Here is a 17,651-nt window from a genome sequence, read left to right on the forward strand (position 1 = left end):
TACCTGTTTGATACAATTTACAAGACTTGTAAAATAACTCAGACCATGAACGATGGCACCAACCCCAGACGGGCGTGTGGACCCTTGCTGTGCAATTCAAAGCTCTGCACAAGGTCCACTCTTTTCTGCTAGGTCTTGGGTGAGAGAGCCTGGTTCTGTGACATGACATGGTCTGGAATAAGTCTGACCCCAAAACAACTCTTCACTTGTTTGACTTTGTGAAACCGCGGTTCGTGTGCAGAGAAAGAATGGGTGGTGTGAGTACTCTGATTTCATATGAAGGTCCAAGAAGGTGGAGGGCACCCGCTCTATGAGTTATCAAAGATGCTGCAGCTTCCAAGCCATCACATTACAGCCCCGACAGTGAGCCCTGGGGGGACTCGGGATGGAGGCAGGGTGTCCACCCCACGTCTAGTAATCAGCTGCTGCAGCCGTCCCAGCAGCACCCCCCGAGGAGATTCAGGGTGAGAAAACACAGGATACTGGCCCTGGAGAGCCGAGAAGCATATCAAAGGAATGATTTCAGTGAGCCCAGACTCTTGCATCCTCCCATAGACAGAAGAGCACTAAATTCCTTAGGGCTTCCCTGGTGGCTCAGATGGTAAAGAATCTGCCTGCAATGCAGGAGACCCAGCTTCCATTCCTAGGTCTGGAAGATTCCCTGGAAGAGGGCATGGCAACCCACTCCTGTATTCTTGCCTGGAAAATCCCATGGACAGAGGAGCCTGGCGGGCTACAGTCCACGGGGTCTCAAAGAGTCGGGCATGACTGAGGGACTAATACACACACACACACTCCTTAACTTAAGATGTCAGGTTTTCTTTAATTAAAAGCAATCTTTTGATGTTCCCACTACTTGGTCTTTGTTGCAAAAAACTCATGTACATCCTGGCTCCGCCCCTCACCTCTTCAGTCCCTCAGAGCTACCTGAGATGCTGTGTCCTAGGCTTACGTCCTCAGTTTTGTCCATTAAATAAAACATTACTCTTAACTTTCAGCTTGTGCATTTTTTTCAGTCGGCAGTACAAACTGCTGAAAGGGCTGGTTTTCCTTTTGTGGTTGTACCTGAACTCTGCCCTGGAAGACACCAACATTAAGCCCATCGTCCTGACTTTCATGGGCAGAGCCTCATGATGAATGGGTGTCACCTGTGTGGCTGCTTACAGCCGAAACCCTCCAAAGAGACCCAGAGTTTGCAGAACGGTCTAGACTGGGGCTTGTCTGCTCTTTGTCCGCTCTTCCTGATCCCCGTACCCGATGCAAGGGCCTCTGGCAGCCCTGGGGCAGGGGTTCCTCACCCTGACTGGTGTGTGAGCTCTTGTGGTGGAGGCTCTATCTGTCTGTCCATGGCTGTGTGTCCAGTGTCCAGGAAGGAGCCTGGGATTTTGCAGGATGCACAGATATCTGCTGAAATGAGTGATCCCCTCCATGGGGCCACGGGCCTCAGGGATGACTGTCCATCCCCACGACTCTCCTGTCCTGTGCGTCAGCACCACAGCTGTGACAGGTGAGACCTCCCCAGCACAGGAAGACCATCCATTTGACAAGAAAGTTTGCAAGACAGACTCTGATTTATTCTTCCATCTGCACACAGTGGTGTCAGTCATTCAGTCGTGTCCAACTCTTTGTAACACCAGGCTCCTCTGTCTATGGGATTCTCCAGGCAAGAATACTGGAGTGGGTAGCCATTCCCTTCTCCAGGGGATCTTCCCGATCCAGGGATTGAATCCAGGTCTGCTGCACGGGCAGGTGAATTCCTTACGGTCTGAGTCACCAGGGAAGCCCACAGGGGGAACTTTATCAATTTTTATTCCTGGAAGTTAAATCCAGGTGCCCCAAAGAACCCATTTTTTCCCTCCATCTCAGTTGGGAATATAAGAGGGTGCCTGGTTCTTTTCTCAGAATGTCCCAAAGCAGATAATTCAAAAGTCAGAGGAGATTTCCTGCATATCTAAAAATGACAGCAGGGGAATGATAAAAGAAACTTCCACATATTGAACTCTAAAGGAGGCATCTGGCTTTATACATGAGGGAACTTGACTCTGATGCTAACGAAAATAGTATCAAGTTTGTGGCCTATCAACCCTACACAGGTCTTCTGCTTTGACTGTTAGAGAAAAGGACATATTGACAAGAAGTAAAGAACGTCCATGTTGAAAACAAAGATTAAATGCCTCCCTTCTGGGGACACCAACGCTGGGCCTCCTTCAATGATAAGACTCCGCTTCCAGGTGCCAAGGCCATGCTGACTTGCTGTGTGCATGCTGGTCTCTCTCTTTTTTTAAACACTGAGGAAATGACTTGCTTAATATTCTTTGTTCTGACAAGATATGAAACTGTGCTGCTCTCCAGAGCATCCAGAGCAGCTTCTCAGGGTCATCTGGAGAGCGGGCTTGTGGGCCAGACCTAGTGCGTGTGTGTTAAGTTGCTTCACTCATGTCTGACTCTCTGCGACCCCATGGACTGTAGCCCGCCAGGCTCCTCTGTCCATGGGATTCTCCAGGCAAGAGTACTGGAGTGGGTTGCCACGCCCTCCCCCCAGGGATCTTCCTGACCTAGGGATTGAACCCACAACTCCTGCATTGACAGGAGCATTGTTTACCACCAGGGCTACCTGCAAGGGCTGGTCCTTAGTCTGGCTCAAGTAAAACTTTGTTCTTACTTTTGATTGTTTACTGATTATTTTCATGGACAGGAGAGTGAGGCAGGGTCCAGCCATTTGATGAATCATCGTGGTGTTGTTATAAAAAGATTAGCATGGTTTTGTGTGATTCTCTGTGTCCGCGTTGTATTTTACATAGAAAGGCGAGAAGATGGTGAGTGGGTTTCACACAGCCATATGGGAAGCACTTAGCTGTAACCACACCTGTGGCAGGTAGACTGCACAGCACTGTGTTCTCGGACTTACCGAAGCTGTCTTTATGACAGAGGGTCATGGCTTTGCTCACTGCCGTGAGGAGGAAATTCCACCTCAGCTGGAAGCTGGCGGCCAATTGGAGAAACTCCTCTTTGCTTCTGCTTGGCTGTTACATTTTAGAAAGAAAAAAAAAATGCTGGGGTTTATGATAAAAATTGAGGCGAGCTTGTTGTCAAAGTCGCCCACGGTGGGTGCAGATACTGACATGGCCGAAGTGGGAGAGGAGGCAGGAAGGGCAGGGTGGGAGGCCCAGGCCTGGCCTCTCGCCATCCCTTGTTGGGGGTGATTCCTGGCAAGACCTGAAGTACGGGGAGAGAAGGCAGGAGGTGGGAGAGGGGCCTACTTCTTTTTTTAATCCCCACAATTTTTTAAAAAGAGGTGACTTGTGAGGACCCCTTCAGGGTGACCCCTGCAGGGCAGTCCCACTGAGGCCCCCTTGGCAGTTGCCATCGGGGACATTGGGGGCTAATTTATACTTGGCAAGTCCGATGCTGTGATAAAGGGGCCCAGAATCCCACAGTGATGGGAGGAAGGGGGCCGATTTTGGAAAGCACCAAGCTGGCTGCTGCACTGGGTGAATTATCGAGGCCCGGAAGGTCCACCTGTGTGGTCATCCGATGGCCTGAGTGGCACTAAACTGGGTGCTGGGGGATGCTGTATGTGCAGACCAAGGAACTCCCCCGCCAGACTGACAGCAGCCTTGGGTTGCACTTCTGGTGAATTACAAACTGACAGAGCCGCAGGAGCTCCCCCGCACAGGCTGGGGTGAACCCCCTGAACCTCCCCTGCGTGGGGACCACCCACAGCCTCAACCACAGTCTCAACCACAGTCTCCAAGGAAGAGAGTGGTGACTGGCCAGGAATAAAGAGCTGCCTTTCCATCTCTGCTTAGCTTCAGCCCCCACCGAGAACCCCCAAAGGACCACTCGGGGCTCTGGGTGGGTGTGGACCTGTAACCAAGCAAGACCCTATGGGGGGGGCCTCCCTGGGACAGGCACCCCCCACCCCCATATCCTCTGCTGGGGCTCCTCGCTGAAGTACCCAGATGATGGCTTCTTCTGTATTTTTCCTGAGTTTTTCCAATGCTAAACATCACCAACAAGTGGAAGAAACTACATAATGATCAGGAGCACACAGCCCGCAGGCCTTCCAGTGTCTAAGGATCAGTAACGTTAACTGCCCTGTTATCTCAACATCAACCAATCAGAGAACTGTGCAAAGCTAATCACACACCCCGAGACCCTCCCCCACCTGGCCCTTGAAAATGCTTTGCTGAAAGCCTCTGGGGAGTTTTGAGCATAAGCCCCTTGTTCTCCTTGAATGGCCCTGCAATAAACCTTTCTCTACTCCAACCTCTGACCTTCTAGTCTGTTCGGCTTCTCAGTGCATCCTGAACACGAACCTGGGTTTGGTAACAGACTTGCCTTAGCAGGGGCATGCTCTCCCCATGCTTCTGGACCTCCTGGATAGGGGGGCTCTTGGGAGGACCCCTGCTGGGGTTCAGCACACACAAAGATGTGCCTAAACCACCCAGAGAAGGCGCAGTGGGCGATCTCAGCCCAATCCCAGAGCTTTCCCCCTCTTGCCAGTAGCATGACTCCTTGGGTTCCCACGTTTAGAAATTCCTCTTGGGCCCAAACTGCACGAGAACTGGGGGAACCAAATGAAACACAACACAGCTGAGCGTCTCCCTGTGTTCCAGATGCTAACAACTTGAGATGATTAGTCATCTTGGACATGCCGGAGGCTTCACATTTTAACAGCCTGAGTATTTTATTGACAGTAGTCTTTTTTTTTTTTAATCAGACAAGCTGTTTTAGAAAAACAACCCCATCAAATGCAGGCAGACACAAAACCACCGCTTTCCTGAGATGTCTCATTCATGAGGGCTGTGGGGGTGAGGGTGGACACACCATGTCACGTGGGCTCGGACGCAGGCTGGGCCTGTGCTGCTGCGGGGTTAGGACTGGTACCCGTGGTCTCAGTGGGCTCGGCTGTGGTACAGCTAGGCTGCGTGAGTGCCCGAACCGAGGACCAGAGGACAGAGAGCTTCACCCTATTGAACAAATCGGAGCCTCCACAGCTATGCAACTGCGCACGTGACCTCTGGCACAAGCGAACTTTGCCAAGGACCAAGGAGGAGAAATCAAAGCCACGCAGCAGGGCTTCCCTGATGGCTCAGTGGTAAAGAACCACCTGCCAACCTAGACGCTGGTTCGATCCCTGATCCGGGAAGACCCACGTGCTGTGGAGCAGCTAAGCCCATGTGCCACAACTACTGAGCCAGAGTTCTAGAATCTGGGAGCCATAACTACTGAGCCCACGTGCTGCAAGTGTCGAAGCCTGTGCACCCCAGAGCCAGTGCTCTGCTACAGGAGAAGCCACCGCAACTCAAGAGTCAGCCCCGCTCACTGCAGCTAGAGAGAAGCCCACGGAGCAAGAAGACCCAGCCAAAAATAAACAGAAAATAAAATGATAAAAAAAAAACCCACACAGAATCTGAAAAGATTATTTCTAAGAAGCAAAGAATGAGAATAGACACCTGCCAAGGCTTAGAACCCAGCTGTCAAGCTCCTCCCTGGGCTTTCTGGGGGAGGGAGGAATTGGGAAGACCTGTTGTTGGAGACTGCTGGAGAAAACTTGAGTCACATTCTGGTTCCAGGCCCTCCAGGGCTCTTTGGTGCAGAGATGTCTCCCCTCTTCCCTAGACTGGTCCCCCGCTTTCTCTATGCCCACTCCACTCCTCCGACCTCTCTCAGGAATGCTGCCTCCCTTTCTCAGCTTAATTTACTCTTACCTGCCCTTCACCTCCCAGTCAAGCCCATTCCCAGATGCCTTAGCTTTCAAAGGGTGGTGTCTTCATGGGCAGAAGGCGTTTGGGGTCCACTGGGGCCTGGTGCTGGGGTTCCCCCAATAGCATCATCAGCTCCGACAGGGTGACTGGAAGCAGCCTTTGGCAGGAGGTGCTCTTTGGAGGAGGCCCCTTCCATTCTGTCATTAACCTCGAACCAGGCACCACCCCCCACCACCTCCCCAGCTCTGCCCTGTGCATTTCCTGCCCAAGTACACCTTTCAGGCCTTTTGATCATGCAATGCTTTGCCTGACCTATTGCTTCTTTCCGCAGATTAAAGAAGTAGAAATGAAGAGTAAGAATCAACAGATGACCAAATCTCTTTCCCAGCTTCCCCTTTAGTAATCTCCTGAACAAACTGTGTGAACAAGAGAGCATCTAAAGAGAAGGAAATGGTAACCAACTCCAGTATTCTTGCCTGGAGAATCACACGGACAGAGGAGGCTGGCAGCCTACAGTCTGCTACTGTTGCTGCTAAGTCACGTCAGTCGTGTCCGACTCTGTGTGACCCTATAGACAGCAGCCCATCAGGCTCCCCCGTCCCTGGGATTCTTCAGGCAAGAACACTGGAGTGGGGTGCCATTTCCTTCTCTAACGCCTGAAAGTGAAAAGTGAAAGTGAAGTCGCTCAGTCGTGTCCGACTCAGCGACCCCATGGACTGAAGCCTATCAGGCTCCTCCGTCCATGGGATTTTCCAGGCAAGAGTACTGGAGTGGATTGCCATTGCCTTCTCCAGCCTACAGTCTATGGGGTTGCAAAAAGTTGGACACAACTGAAGCACACATGCAGACATGACAAAAAAAATAAAAAGAGAGAGAGAGAGACTGCCAGGAGTGGACGAGCCTGGACACAAGCCTGCATGCAGTGGAGGATGGCAAGGACCCTTCCCTCCTCTTCTCAGTGATTAACTGAGATCACTTCTCCGTTTCCCTTTAAAGATGTTCAGGGCCAAGCAGAATCTCTAGAGGTGGTTTTGGGGACACCAAGTTTCATCATCTCAATCCAGATTGCAAGCGTTCTGATCAAAACCAATTTTCTTGTCTACCAACATGTGCTTCACTCCAGTATTGATTTTTGAGCAGTGAGCGGCTGAACCTGATTCAGTAATGAGACTTTCTGATACTGGTGATGATGACAATCAAGCCAAAGGGTGTACTGAACCCAAGTGATGTGTCTGTCAGGAGGACCAAACCCACCCACATCCAAAACCAATTCATCCTGGCTTTCATGAACCCAAGCCTGACACTTTCCTGGGACCGTATGTAAAACCCCCATACGAGCACCGTTCTCCCTGAGAAATGGGGTATCTCCTGGCACATCAGTAAACAAGGACGTCACAGTCATCAGTGATCCCAGCCCTCCAAATGCGAATTCCTGAGCCCTCGGGGCACCAAGGGAGGAAAAGAATAGCTGCAGTCTGGCACCCACAGGCTGCAGCCATTCCCTACGGTGAGCCCTGAGGATCTCTGGGTGTGAAAAACACAGGATTCTGGCCCCAGATGGCTGAGATGCATATGAAAGGAAGGACTTCAGAGAGCCCAGACTCCTGCATCTTCCACACACAGAAAAGCACTAGATTGCTTAACTTGGGATATCTGGTTTTAATTCACAAAATGCTTTTGATGTTCAGACTACCTGCCCTTTCTTTGTTGCAAATTTCTATATAACCTGACTCTTCCCTCTGCCTCCTTGCAGCAGTTCTCTCAGGGTCATTTGAGACGCTGTCTCCCAGGCTTCAAGTCCTAAAAACTTCCGCTGAATTAAACATAACTCTCAACTTTTAGGTTGTAACTTTATTTTTAAGTCAATATCCCTCAATGGACAAACCTATCTCCCTCCTAAACACTCCTGCTTGGTGTTCACACACTCACAAGGGCAAACGTGCTCACACTTACCTGCCTACACCCACCCACACACATGCTCACCCATGCACACATGTGGCACTTGCAAGCAAACACACACACTTGTATGATGTACAAGCCTCCGAGATACCACTTCCCCATCCTGAAGTACCATCCCCACCATGACACACTTTTGTCCAGAGCCCCAGAGAAAACCCTTTCCCTCTGCACCAGGTCCTGAGCACTCAGTGCTATAATGTAGCTAGAATGACCAACACTTGCCTCTTTTCTTTAAAAAAAAATATATGTTTTTGTACCTGGAAGACAAATTCTTGGAGATTCGAAGACAGACAATTCATGAATACACTGAGATCTGTTGATGTCCCCAGCAAAGAAATTAAACTGCTCAAACCTATCAACAGACAAAACAAACCAAAAGATGGTGAGCCATGCGGCAGAATTCCCCAGTAGGTATTTGTATACCAGGTAACCTAGGGGACCACATCCTCACAGCAGTTCAAAGGCATCCCCTGGGGCCTCACACTCATTGTGAACACAAAGGCTGCCTTCTTGGGTGGGATGTGTCACCCCAGGTCGTCTGGTTCAGAGCTCTGTGCTTTTGCTTTCCAGTGACCCCCTCTGCTCCTCGTTGAAATGGGAAGAAAGATTTTGAAATCATAACTACACCTTGTAATTACGCAGAACCCGGCTCCAAGTGAGCTCACTGCATGATACAGACATGACCTCACCCATCCCCGCTGTTTTTATAAAGGGGATGAAGGACATCAAAGCCGCTGAGGGATGTTAGGTGCCTTGCCGGGGGCTGTGGACTCTGTCAGCACAGACCTGAGGGGTGGAGGCTGGGAAGTGATGGGGGGACCGGGGCCCCCACCTGTGCAGGCAGCAGTAGGGGAGAGAGGGCATAAGGACAGCCTTTGGTCCCCCCAGCTGAGTGCCACTACACTCCAGGAAGATTTGGAAAACCCAGTGGACTGCCTCGGCCCTGGCAGAGGCACCGCCAGGCTCCATCCGGAAGTATTTCCAGGCACGTCTTGAGCATTCACCTGTTAGGCTGTCTCCCTGCCAGACCTGTGCCCCCTTGGAGAGACACACAAGGAGGCCCTGGAAGGCTGGCAGGCACTTGGGGGAGGCTGGCAGGCCCTCACACCTCCTAGGTCTCTCTGAGCTTGGGCTGAGGTTGAGAGCAAGGTTTGGGGAGTCACCTGGGATTTCTAGCAGAGTTAGTGGCCTGGGAGGCGGGGTTTCCATAGCCCTGAGGTCTACTGGGTTTGGTGTATGCTTTTCAGATGCTGGTTTGGTTGGAGGGGAGTCTCCTGGGGGAGGATCTGGGACTTGGGACAGCCAGGTAGTGGGGAGCAGGGAGATCTTCAAGGGACAGACAAGTGGTAGGGGAGGGGCTACTTATCAAGGACTGTTGTTGTTCAGTTGCTAGGTCACGTCCGACTCTTCGCAACCCCATGAACTGTAAGCCCGCCAGGCTCCTCTGTCCATGGGATTTCCCAGCCAAGAATACTGGAGTGGGTTGCCATTTCCTTCTCCAGGAGATATTCCTGACCCAGGAATTGAACCCGTGTCTCCTGCATTGGCAGATGGATTCTTTACCACTGAGCCACCAGGGAAGGATCAGATTCATTTACTGGGGATGGCCATGCCAGCCCCGATCATATACCAAACACTGCCCAAAGCAGAGGCTGAAGGAGGATTACATTTCATCTCTGTGTTCTCTCCCAGGACATCGGCGCCGCTCAGGTCCCTGGGCAGGACTTTCTGGGAACTATCCAAAACGCCCTGATGGAAGATGGTGCATAGATCCGACTTCAGGACGCTGACCCTCCTGCTGTTTCTCAGCACCATCCTCATGGTCTGAAGACAAAGGACACACACAACACTTACTGAAATCTCATCATCTTACTGTGGCCTGATGCCCCCTCTCCAAATTACCATGATTGTGTAGTTATCAAAGAGAAAGAAAACTGGATTGGGGGTATTGCCCACTAAAATGGAATCCCAGCTGACAATGAAAATGTCTAAATTTCCCACATTCTATAACTGCCTTTCTGAAATGCCGCATTTAGAACACTTCTGCTTGGGGGCAGGTGGGTGTGGGGTCTCAGGGCCTGTGGCGCCTCCTCTCCCAGCTCCTTATCCTCTGTGCCCCCAGCAAGGAGCCTGAATGCTCCAGACAGAGAACCAGTGGGTGACTCGGGGTCTACAAGGCAAGTGTGTTTCTGGAAAAGCAAAAGGTGGGTGGACTCTACAGGGTGGCCGAGGGGACTCAGAAGCCATGTCTTTTCTTCCCCTGGGAGCCCTGGGCAGTGAATTTGGCCTCCAGTGTCCAAGGGGATGCTTCCCTGGTGGCTCAGCAGTAAAGAATCAGCCTGCAGATGCAGGAGACGCAGGAGATATGGGTTCAATCCCTGCGTCAGGAAGATCCCCTGGAGAGGTGAATGGAAACCCACTGCAGTACTCTTGCCTGGAGGATCGCATGGACAGAGGAGCCTGGCGGGCTACAGTCCATGCAGTCACAGAGTCGGACACGAATGAGCACACACATGTACACCCAAGGGGACAATCCAATCCCTTCCACACTCAGGGTCTGTAGGATGGGAGGTGGGTCACCCATATCCCAGCCCCAGGAGCAGGCGCTACAGTCACTTCAGTTTTATGGAGAGGAAACCAGCCCTTGGGTGCTAAGTAAACCCCCCAGGGCAATACTGAAGGGCTGGCTCCGAGCAGGGCTGGCTCTGGAGCCTGAGGTGGCTGCTGCAGGCAGGTCAGGATGGAGGCTGTGCTGCAAAGTCATGGCCATCAGCCCTCGAGCACAGAAGGGGGAACCAGCTGGAGGAGCTGGGTCTGGGGGAGAAGTTCTGAGCTGGGAGGATGGAGACTGTCAGAGGCGGGCCTGGCTGGACGCCTCCCTGGCCGGGGCTGCTTTCGGGCAGAGGACGGTCCCAGGCTCTGTCCCCATCTGCTGCCATGGGATTTCAGCACAGAGTCCAGAACCTTTTCCCTGGCCCCTCTCCTCCCCTCCTCTAACAGTGAAGCTGTGTGGTCACTCAAGACAGAGAGGGTCAGAGCCCAGAACCTGGTGGCCCCAACACACACCTGGGTGAGTGGGGGGCCAGGACAGGGCCCGGGGGACACTCAGGAAACCTACCGTCGCCATGTTGGAAAGGTATGTCTTTCTTCTTAGCCTTTTGACAAACACAGTAACCTCTGTCAAGAGCAATACAAACAGCCATTACTGATCCTATAACTTCAAGTTCACATGACTGACTGGGGGCGGGGGGAGGGAGCAGGCAGGGAGAGGAGGCGCACACAGGTGGTGCCCACAGCTGGCACATCTGTCTGCCCAGAATGGCACAGCCGCCGGCCTGCCCCACACAGCCAGGCCCCCAGTACCCCTGCCTCCCTTGCCTTTTCCCACATGGCTCTAGATCCTCCGGGCAAGGTGACTAACCCCCTCCCCCGCCCAACGCTAGAAAAATGGTGTCAGCAGCACCTGCCTCGTGGGCTCTGTACAGGTGACCATTTTGCCCAGGAACTCTGAGTTCCTCCAGCTTCCACATCTTTGCATGCTCTCCTTGGGAAATGACCAGAAATGCGAAAATGAGAGAGGGGGACGCCCTCCTGGATGGGCTCATTCACTCATTTCATTCATGTGTTCACTCATGGGGATACTCCCTCCAGCGCCTGCACGGCTGGAGGAAGGAGAGGGACCTCCACTGTCCAGGGGCTCCGGCTAGCGACGGGTCACCAAGGCACAGTCTCCCACCAGCAGGGCAAGCGCTCCCGGCAACATAAGCCATAGGGAGAAAGGAGCGAAGGCTTCTTGGGGCAGAAAGTGTCAGGAGCGGCTCCACCTGAAAGTGGATCTTCAGTCTGGGTCTTAACACGTAAGTAGGAGTTGGCCAGGCAAGGGGTTGGGGAAGGCCGATGGGGTGCAAACAGAAGCAGGAACAAGGGCTTCTTGGGCACAACCAGTCAGGAGTCTCTGGGGAGCGCCAGTGGGTGCTGGAGGTCCCTGGGGCCAGGTGGGTGGGGATGGGTCAGAGGTCAAGCAGTGAAGAAGCGTGGCCCACCCACACAACAGGGACACGGTGATCACACAACCTGGGCCTGTGAGTTTCCAAGTGGGTCAAAGAGGGATCAACACAGCCAGAGGTGCTGGGGAGATGGGAGGGGAGGGCTGTGTGACCAAGGAGAGTGAGGCTGAAGGCAGAACCATCAGTGTGGAAGCTACTGAAGAGCCTGGGGAGGGGAAGGGATGAGAGCCGGAGGGCAGGATGAGAGCAGGTGGGGAAGAGGCCACGGAAAACTGGACCCCTGTCCTAGGTCCCCTTTCCAAGCACGCACCAGACCTCACGGTTCTCTCTGGGGGACCCTTTCTGGCACATTCCTGACTGGTGATCACACACCCTGGGCCTGGGAGTTTCCAAATGGGTCAAACAGGGATCAATGCAGCCAGGGGCGCTGGGGGTGCCAGGGGTTGAAGATAAGGCATGGCCCATTCTGTGGGCCCTCGGGGGAGATGGCACACACAGGGTGCCAGGGAGGCGGACTTGCAGGGCGGAGGGGAATAGGTGGGGAGGGCTGGGTGCCGGGAGAGGCCTGAGCTGCCCAGGAAGGGTGGGGCTGGGCGGGGAGAGCTAGAGGCAATGATGGAGAACCTCACAAAGGCAGGAGCGGGAAACAAGGGTATTTTCAGGACTGTAAAAGACACTGTCCGTCCAGTGGGCGTGTGCTGGAGTTTATGAGGACCACGGCGTCAGAGGGACACCAACAGTCAGCTTCAGGAAGGCCTGGAGCAGCCGCTGCAGGCTTGAGCAGACCAACAGCCTCCTGTGTTCACACTCCACGTGGGTGTGAATGTCCGGAGGCCTGGAGTGTGGGCAAGTTGGGCCTTGGGAGGAATTTCTAAGGAGGGAGCGATACTCTTGGAGCCTCGTGGGGCCTGAGCAGAGCACAGAGGGTCCAGGACCCTTGTTGGCCCTGCTTGGGTGGGCAGTGAGCCAAGGATGGCAGAGCTGGTTGGCCTCTCCCTTGCCTTTTCTACCTCCCCACCCCCTTGGCCCTGCTTGGGGAATTGGCAAAGGGTGTGGATGGATCAACACATGCCTCCCTTATGGGCATTAAAGGAAAAGCTGAGAAAGCTGAAGTGGCCAGGACTTGTGGACTGCAGTTCAGTGCACGAAGGCAAAAAGACACCAGACGGGAGAGGGGTCTTCCCTGGCAGTCCAGTGGGTAAGACTTCATGCTTCCACTGCAGGGGGTGTGGGTTTGATTCCTGGCTGGGGAACTAAGATCCTATATGCCTCAGGCTGCAGTAAAGGGGAGACGACCTACCCCACGTGGAAAGTTAGATGCTGCACTTGCATTCACATAATCCACGTTCTCCATGGAAACCCACCTTTGAGTTTGGAGATCTGTAAGAGGGCTGGAAAGCCCTCCAGAGCAGAGAGGAGCCACAGCTTGAATTTCTTACTAAACAACCGGACAGATTTCAAATACTGAATAGAAACATCTTCCAAAAAGTCATGGAGGAGAACGTCCTCAATTCCCTACAACAGAAGTGAGAAGACGACACATGGCCGCCAGCCAGTGCGGGCAGCCTCCGGTCACACGAGGCGGGGTCACGTGAGCCACAGCCCGAGAGAGGGGCCCCCACCCAGCTAAGGACGCAGCCACCACGGAGTCTTGGCTGCTGCCCCCTGGGCAGGACAGCAGGCTGCAGAGGCTGGAATCAGAACTCTTCCAAAGATTTCAAAATATTGAGGACAGATTCACAAGTGTACACAACATGAATGTTGGCTGAGACTGGTTTTGGTTTTGAGGTCAAACCAAAATACTTAAGGGCTGAACCCAGCCTCAAGTTTTCAACCTTTATGTTAAAAATTTTAGAAGCCCGATATTTTTTTTTCCCTAAAAAAAAAAATATAAAATAAAAGGTAAAAGTTCATGACAAGCTTAAGGAAAGCACATTTCACTCCAGAAATTACATATAATTGACTCCCAAACCACAATTAATCATTCTAGACACAGAGTTCAAAAAACAAACCTACAAACCCCAGAAGCTGTGTACAATCCAAAGCAACGGCTCCAATTACCTATTTTTAAAAGCCCTCTTTTGTTGAAACATCAGAGTAAGGACTCTGACTCAATTTGGCCGGTCACCCTGTGTCTGTCCCTCTTTCTAATTTGTCCCTCTTTCTCTCTAGTGTCATCGGATCTCTCAGTCCAACCTTCCTCCCCTGTCACCTTGACTGTGGCGAAGCCTTCTCCCCACCCTCTGCTCCAATAATATGGCATCAATGTCACTGCCAACCCACCGTCTCCTCAGGAAGTCCCAAGTCTCCTACAGGGCAAGTGAGGCAGTAAGTCCGGTCACTGCGGCCTTCCCGCCCTGTGACACCTGTGACCACTCTCTGCCTCTGCCTGCCCCACGTGTTCCTGCCTGCACGTGTGTTCTCCTCCGTTTTGAGTCCGTAGAATTTCCCCTTTCCTGCGAGACTTGCCAGCAACATGGCCTCCTCTGGGAAGCCCTCTCCAGGCATCTCTGTTCTTCCTTTGAGCGCCCAGAACAGTGCAATCACACTGTGTTCCAGAACTTTCCAGACTGTATCACACTCACTGGCTTTGTCTCTACACGAGGTCACTTGGATTCTCAGTGAATTCAGAAAGGAAAACTGAGTCTGAGGAAAAGATCTAAGGCTCCTGGTCCACTGGGTCCACCACTGATTTCTCAGAAGATCTGAGATCCATGGACACCCCAGAGTGTGAGGGCTGTGGCTCTAACCCCAGTGTGTGCATGCTAAGTCGCTTCAGTCATGTCTAACTTTTCTGCAACTCCATGGACTGTAGCCCGCCAGGCTTCTCTGTCCATGGAATTTTTCAGGCAAGAGTACTGGAGTGGGCTGCTATTTCCTTCTCCAGGAGATCTTCCTGAACCCAGGGATCAACCCCACCTCTCCTGCGTCTCCCGCACTGGCAGGCGGGTTTGTACCAGCAGCGCCACCTGGGAAGCCCCCAGCACTGGGTACCAACTTCTGGACAGGACACAAGCCAGCACCTGGAAGGAACAGCCTACCTTGTACAGCTGCACGTCGTAGCACTTAAGGAGCCGGCACACGTCGGGCAGCGACAGGAGCATCACTGTGTCTTGCTGCAGAGACTTCCAGAAGGACATCAGCAAGTCCTCCACCTGACGTGAGGGACAGAACATAGCTCTGAGCCCTGCTTTTGTGCCTGGTGAGACCAGTCCCCCACAGGCAGTTCATCAACCCTGAACGGTAACTGGATGAATTTCATTCCAACCCATGGAAAGCTTTGCCTGTTGGCTTTTCCAAGCTGTATTTAATGTATCGTATTTTACTTTTAAAAATGTTTATCTAAGTAAGTAAATCTCATTATTTATTAATAAATAAATGCTTTATAAATGATATTTATTAATAAATAATGAATTTATCTATAATATAACTAAGACCTGCTCCAGGTCTCAGTTGTGGCCCACAGGATCTTTCAGCTGCAGCATACGAACTCTTAGGGCTTCCTGGTGGCTCAGATGTTAGAGAATCCCCTACAATGCAGCAGACCCAAGTTCAATTCCTGGGTCTGGAAGGTCCGCTGGAGAAGGGAATGGCAACCCACTCCAGTATTCTTGCCTGGAGAATCCCACAGACAGAGGAGCCTGGCGGGCTACAGCCCATGGGGTCTCGAAGAGTCAGACATGACCGAGCGACTAACACTTTCACTTTCATGCGAACTCTTAGTGTGCCTTGTGGGATCTAGCTCCCTGACCAGGGATGGAACCCAGGCCCCCCACCTGGGGAGCACAGAGTCTGCCACTGGAGCACTAAGGAAGGTCTCCCAAGCTGTATTTTAGAAGTGATTTTACATCCATCAGAGGGCACCTGCTGGGTGAGTGGAAGACTGGTCCTGAGGCAGTTTTCTAGAAGGAAGGCTGATTATGATAACAAGGGGGCTCTACTGATTACAGTAGGACGAAGATCGGGCCCTGGGGCACAAGCCAGAGTTCAGAATGCATTTTCAGAGACTGGCTGACCCCTTCAATTATTTTCAGCTCAAGAAGACATGTAACCATATATAACCGAAGATACATTGCCTCCTCCTTGACATCATGTTGGAATTCACCTACGACAGTTCAGTTCAGTTCAGTCACTCAGTCGTGTCCAACTCTTTGCAGACTGCAGCACACCAGGCTTCCCTGTCCATCACCAACTCCTGGAGCTTACTCAAACTCATCTCCATAGAGTCGGTGATGCCATTCAACCATCTCATCCTCTGTCGTCCCCTTCTCCTCCTGCCTTCAATCTTTCCCAGGATCAGGGTCTTTTCAAATGACTTAGCTCTTTGCATCAGGTGGCCAAAGTATTGGAGTTTCAGCTTTAGCATCAGTCCTTCCGATGAATATTCAGGACTTATTTCCATCAGGATGAACTGGTTGGATCTCCTTGTTGTCCAAGGGACTCTCAAGAGTCTTTTCTAACACCACAGTTTAAAAGCATCAATTTTTTGGCACTCAGCTTTCTTTATAGTCCAGCTCTCACATCCATACCAGACTACTGGAAAAACCATAGCTTTGACTAAGGACAGTGCCAGCTAAAGGGAGCCAGTGTGATTCTACAAAGGGTACTTCTTTTTATTATTAGCAAAATATTTATTCATTTTAAAGTGAAATAGCATTTTATCATGAACTGGGTTAATGCTATAAACCTTGGTAAAAGAGCCTATAATTCCATAATGTATTTGCCACTTTATTCTGAGTGTACCTCCTGAAAGCCAGCTGCATCTTTTTAACTTTTTATTTTGTATTGGCGTCTAGCCAATTAATAGTGCTGTGATGGTTTCAGGTGGACAGCAAAGGGACTCAGCCACGTATACATGTGTCCATTCTTCCCCGAGCCTCAGGAGCCTTCTTTAAAGACTTCTGTTGAGAAACAAAATGGCAGGGCCCTTTCTTTATCTCCTCCCATGTGGACCTGGTGGCCCATCTGAGTTGCCAGCTCATGAAGACTCTCGCCTTCTGAGATTTCTGCAGCTCAGATATCCTGAGGCAACACAGTACTGACTCCAGGTACTCCAAGAACCCCAGACTCTTAAGCTGTTTCTTCTGTGTAGGCTGTGAGTGCTGACCCCGGATTTGAAAATCTCTTCAGATTTCTCTTCAAAAGAAGACATCTCCAAAGAGACTCTGGTATTTAATGATAAAGACAAGAGCCTGAGCAGGGAGGAGGAATCCTTTGACTCCGAGGCTGGAGGCTTCTGGGGCTCATGGGTCTGGATGAGAGAGCACTGTCTCGGCCCACCCCTCGTCCCGCCTCCCACGTTCCGAGTCATCCATCCCGATTCGCCTGCTACAGAAATATTTCTCTGATTTGTCCCTCTTTCTCTCTGACGTCATTGTCACTGTTCCAGACCCAGCCCTCCTTCCTTGTCACCTTGACTGTGGCAAAGCCTCCTCCCCACCCTCTGCTCCCATAATATGGCATCTGATGTCACTGCCAACCCATCGCCTTCTCAATAAGTCAGGGTTTCCCACGGGGCCGGTGAGATCATAAATCCGGTCATAGCCACCTTCCTGTCCTGTGACCACCCTCTGCCTCTGCCTGCACCATGCATTCCTCCCAGAATCCCTCTTCTCCCCCATGTAGCGTCTGTTGGACTTCTGCTTTTCTATGAGACTCGCCCGAAACATGGCCTCTTCCAGGGAAACTTCTCCAGGCGTCTCTGTTTTTCTTCTCTTGGGAGCCGAGAACAGTTCGATCACACTGTGTTCTAGAACTTTCCATACCATATCACACTCATTGGCTTACACTGTTCCTTTTAGTACCAGACTATCAGCTTCTCAAGACTCCAAGGGAATACCCTCTTTGTTCCGGAAATGGTGCTGGTCACAGGGTAAGTATTCAGTTAGTACTTGATGAAGCATCGTAGACAAGAAGAAGTGGATTGGATATTCAACTTGGGGGTGTTTATAACATGGTGTTAATAGGCCAGGGG

At 51.8% G+C, this 17,651-nt stretch overlaps 1 protein-coding gene across 1 annotated transcript in view; it reads right to left on the bottom strand.

The window, feature by feature from the left end:
• RFX8 (regulatory factor X8) overlaps positions 1 to 17,651 on the bottom strand; it is a 52,235-nt gene that overhangs the window by 6,549 nt on the left and 28,035 nt on the right. Inside the window, exons 8-13 of the mRNA XM_070798320.1 lie at positions 14,719 to 14,832; positions 13,042 to 13,192; positions 10,789 to 10,847; positions 9,338 to 9,494; positions 7,928 to 8,022; positions 2,909 to 3,023 (exon numbers count right to left, since the gene is read on the bottom strand). Coding sequence (XP_070654421.1) covers positions 2,909 to 3,023; positions 7,928 to 8,022; positions 9,338 to 9,494; positions 10,789 to 10,847; positions 13,042 to 13,192; positions 14,719 to 14,832 — 691 coding nt within the window. The remainder of the gene's footprint in view (positions 1 to 2,908; positions 3,024 to 7,927; positions 8,023 to 9,337; positions 9,495 to 10,788; positions 10,848 to 13,041; positions 13,193 to 14,718; positions 14,833 to 17,651) is intronic.

This window comes from Bos indicus, chromosome 11, assembly GCF_029378745.1.
Source record: "Bos indicus isolate NIAB-ARS_2022 breed Sahiwal x Tharparkar chromosome 11, NIAB-ARS_B.indTharparkar_mat_pri_1.0, whole genome shotgun sequence".
NCBI lineage: Eukaryota > Metazoa > Chordata > Mammalia > Artiodactyla > Bovidae > Bos > Bos indicus.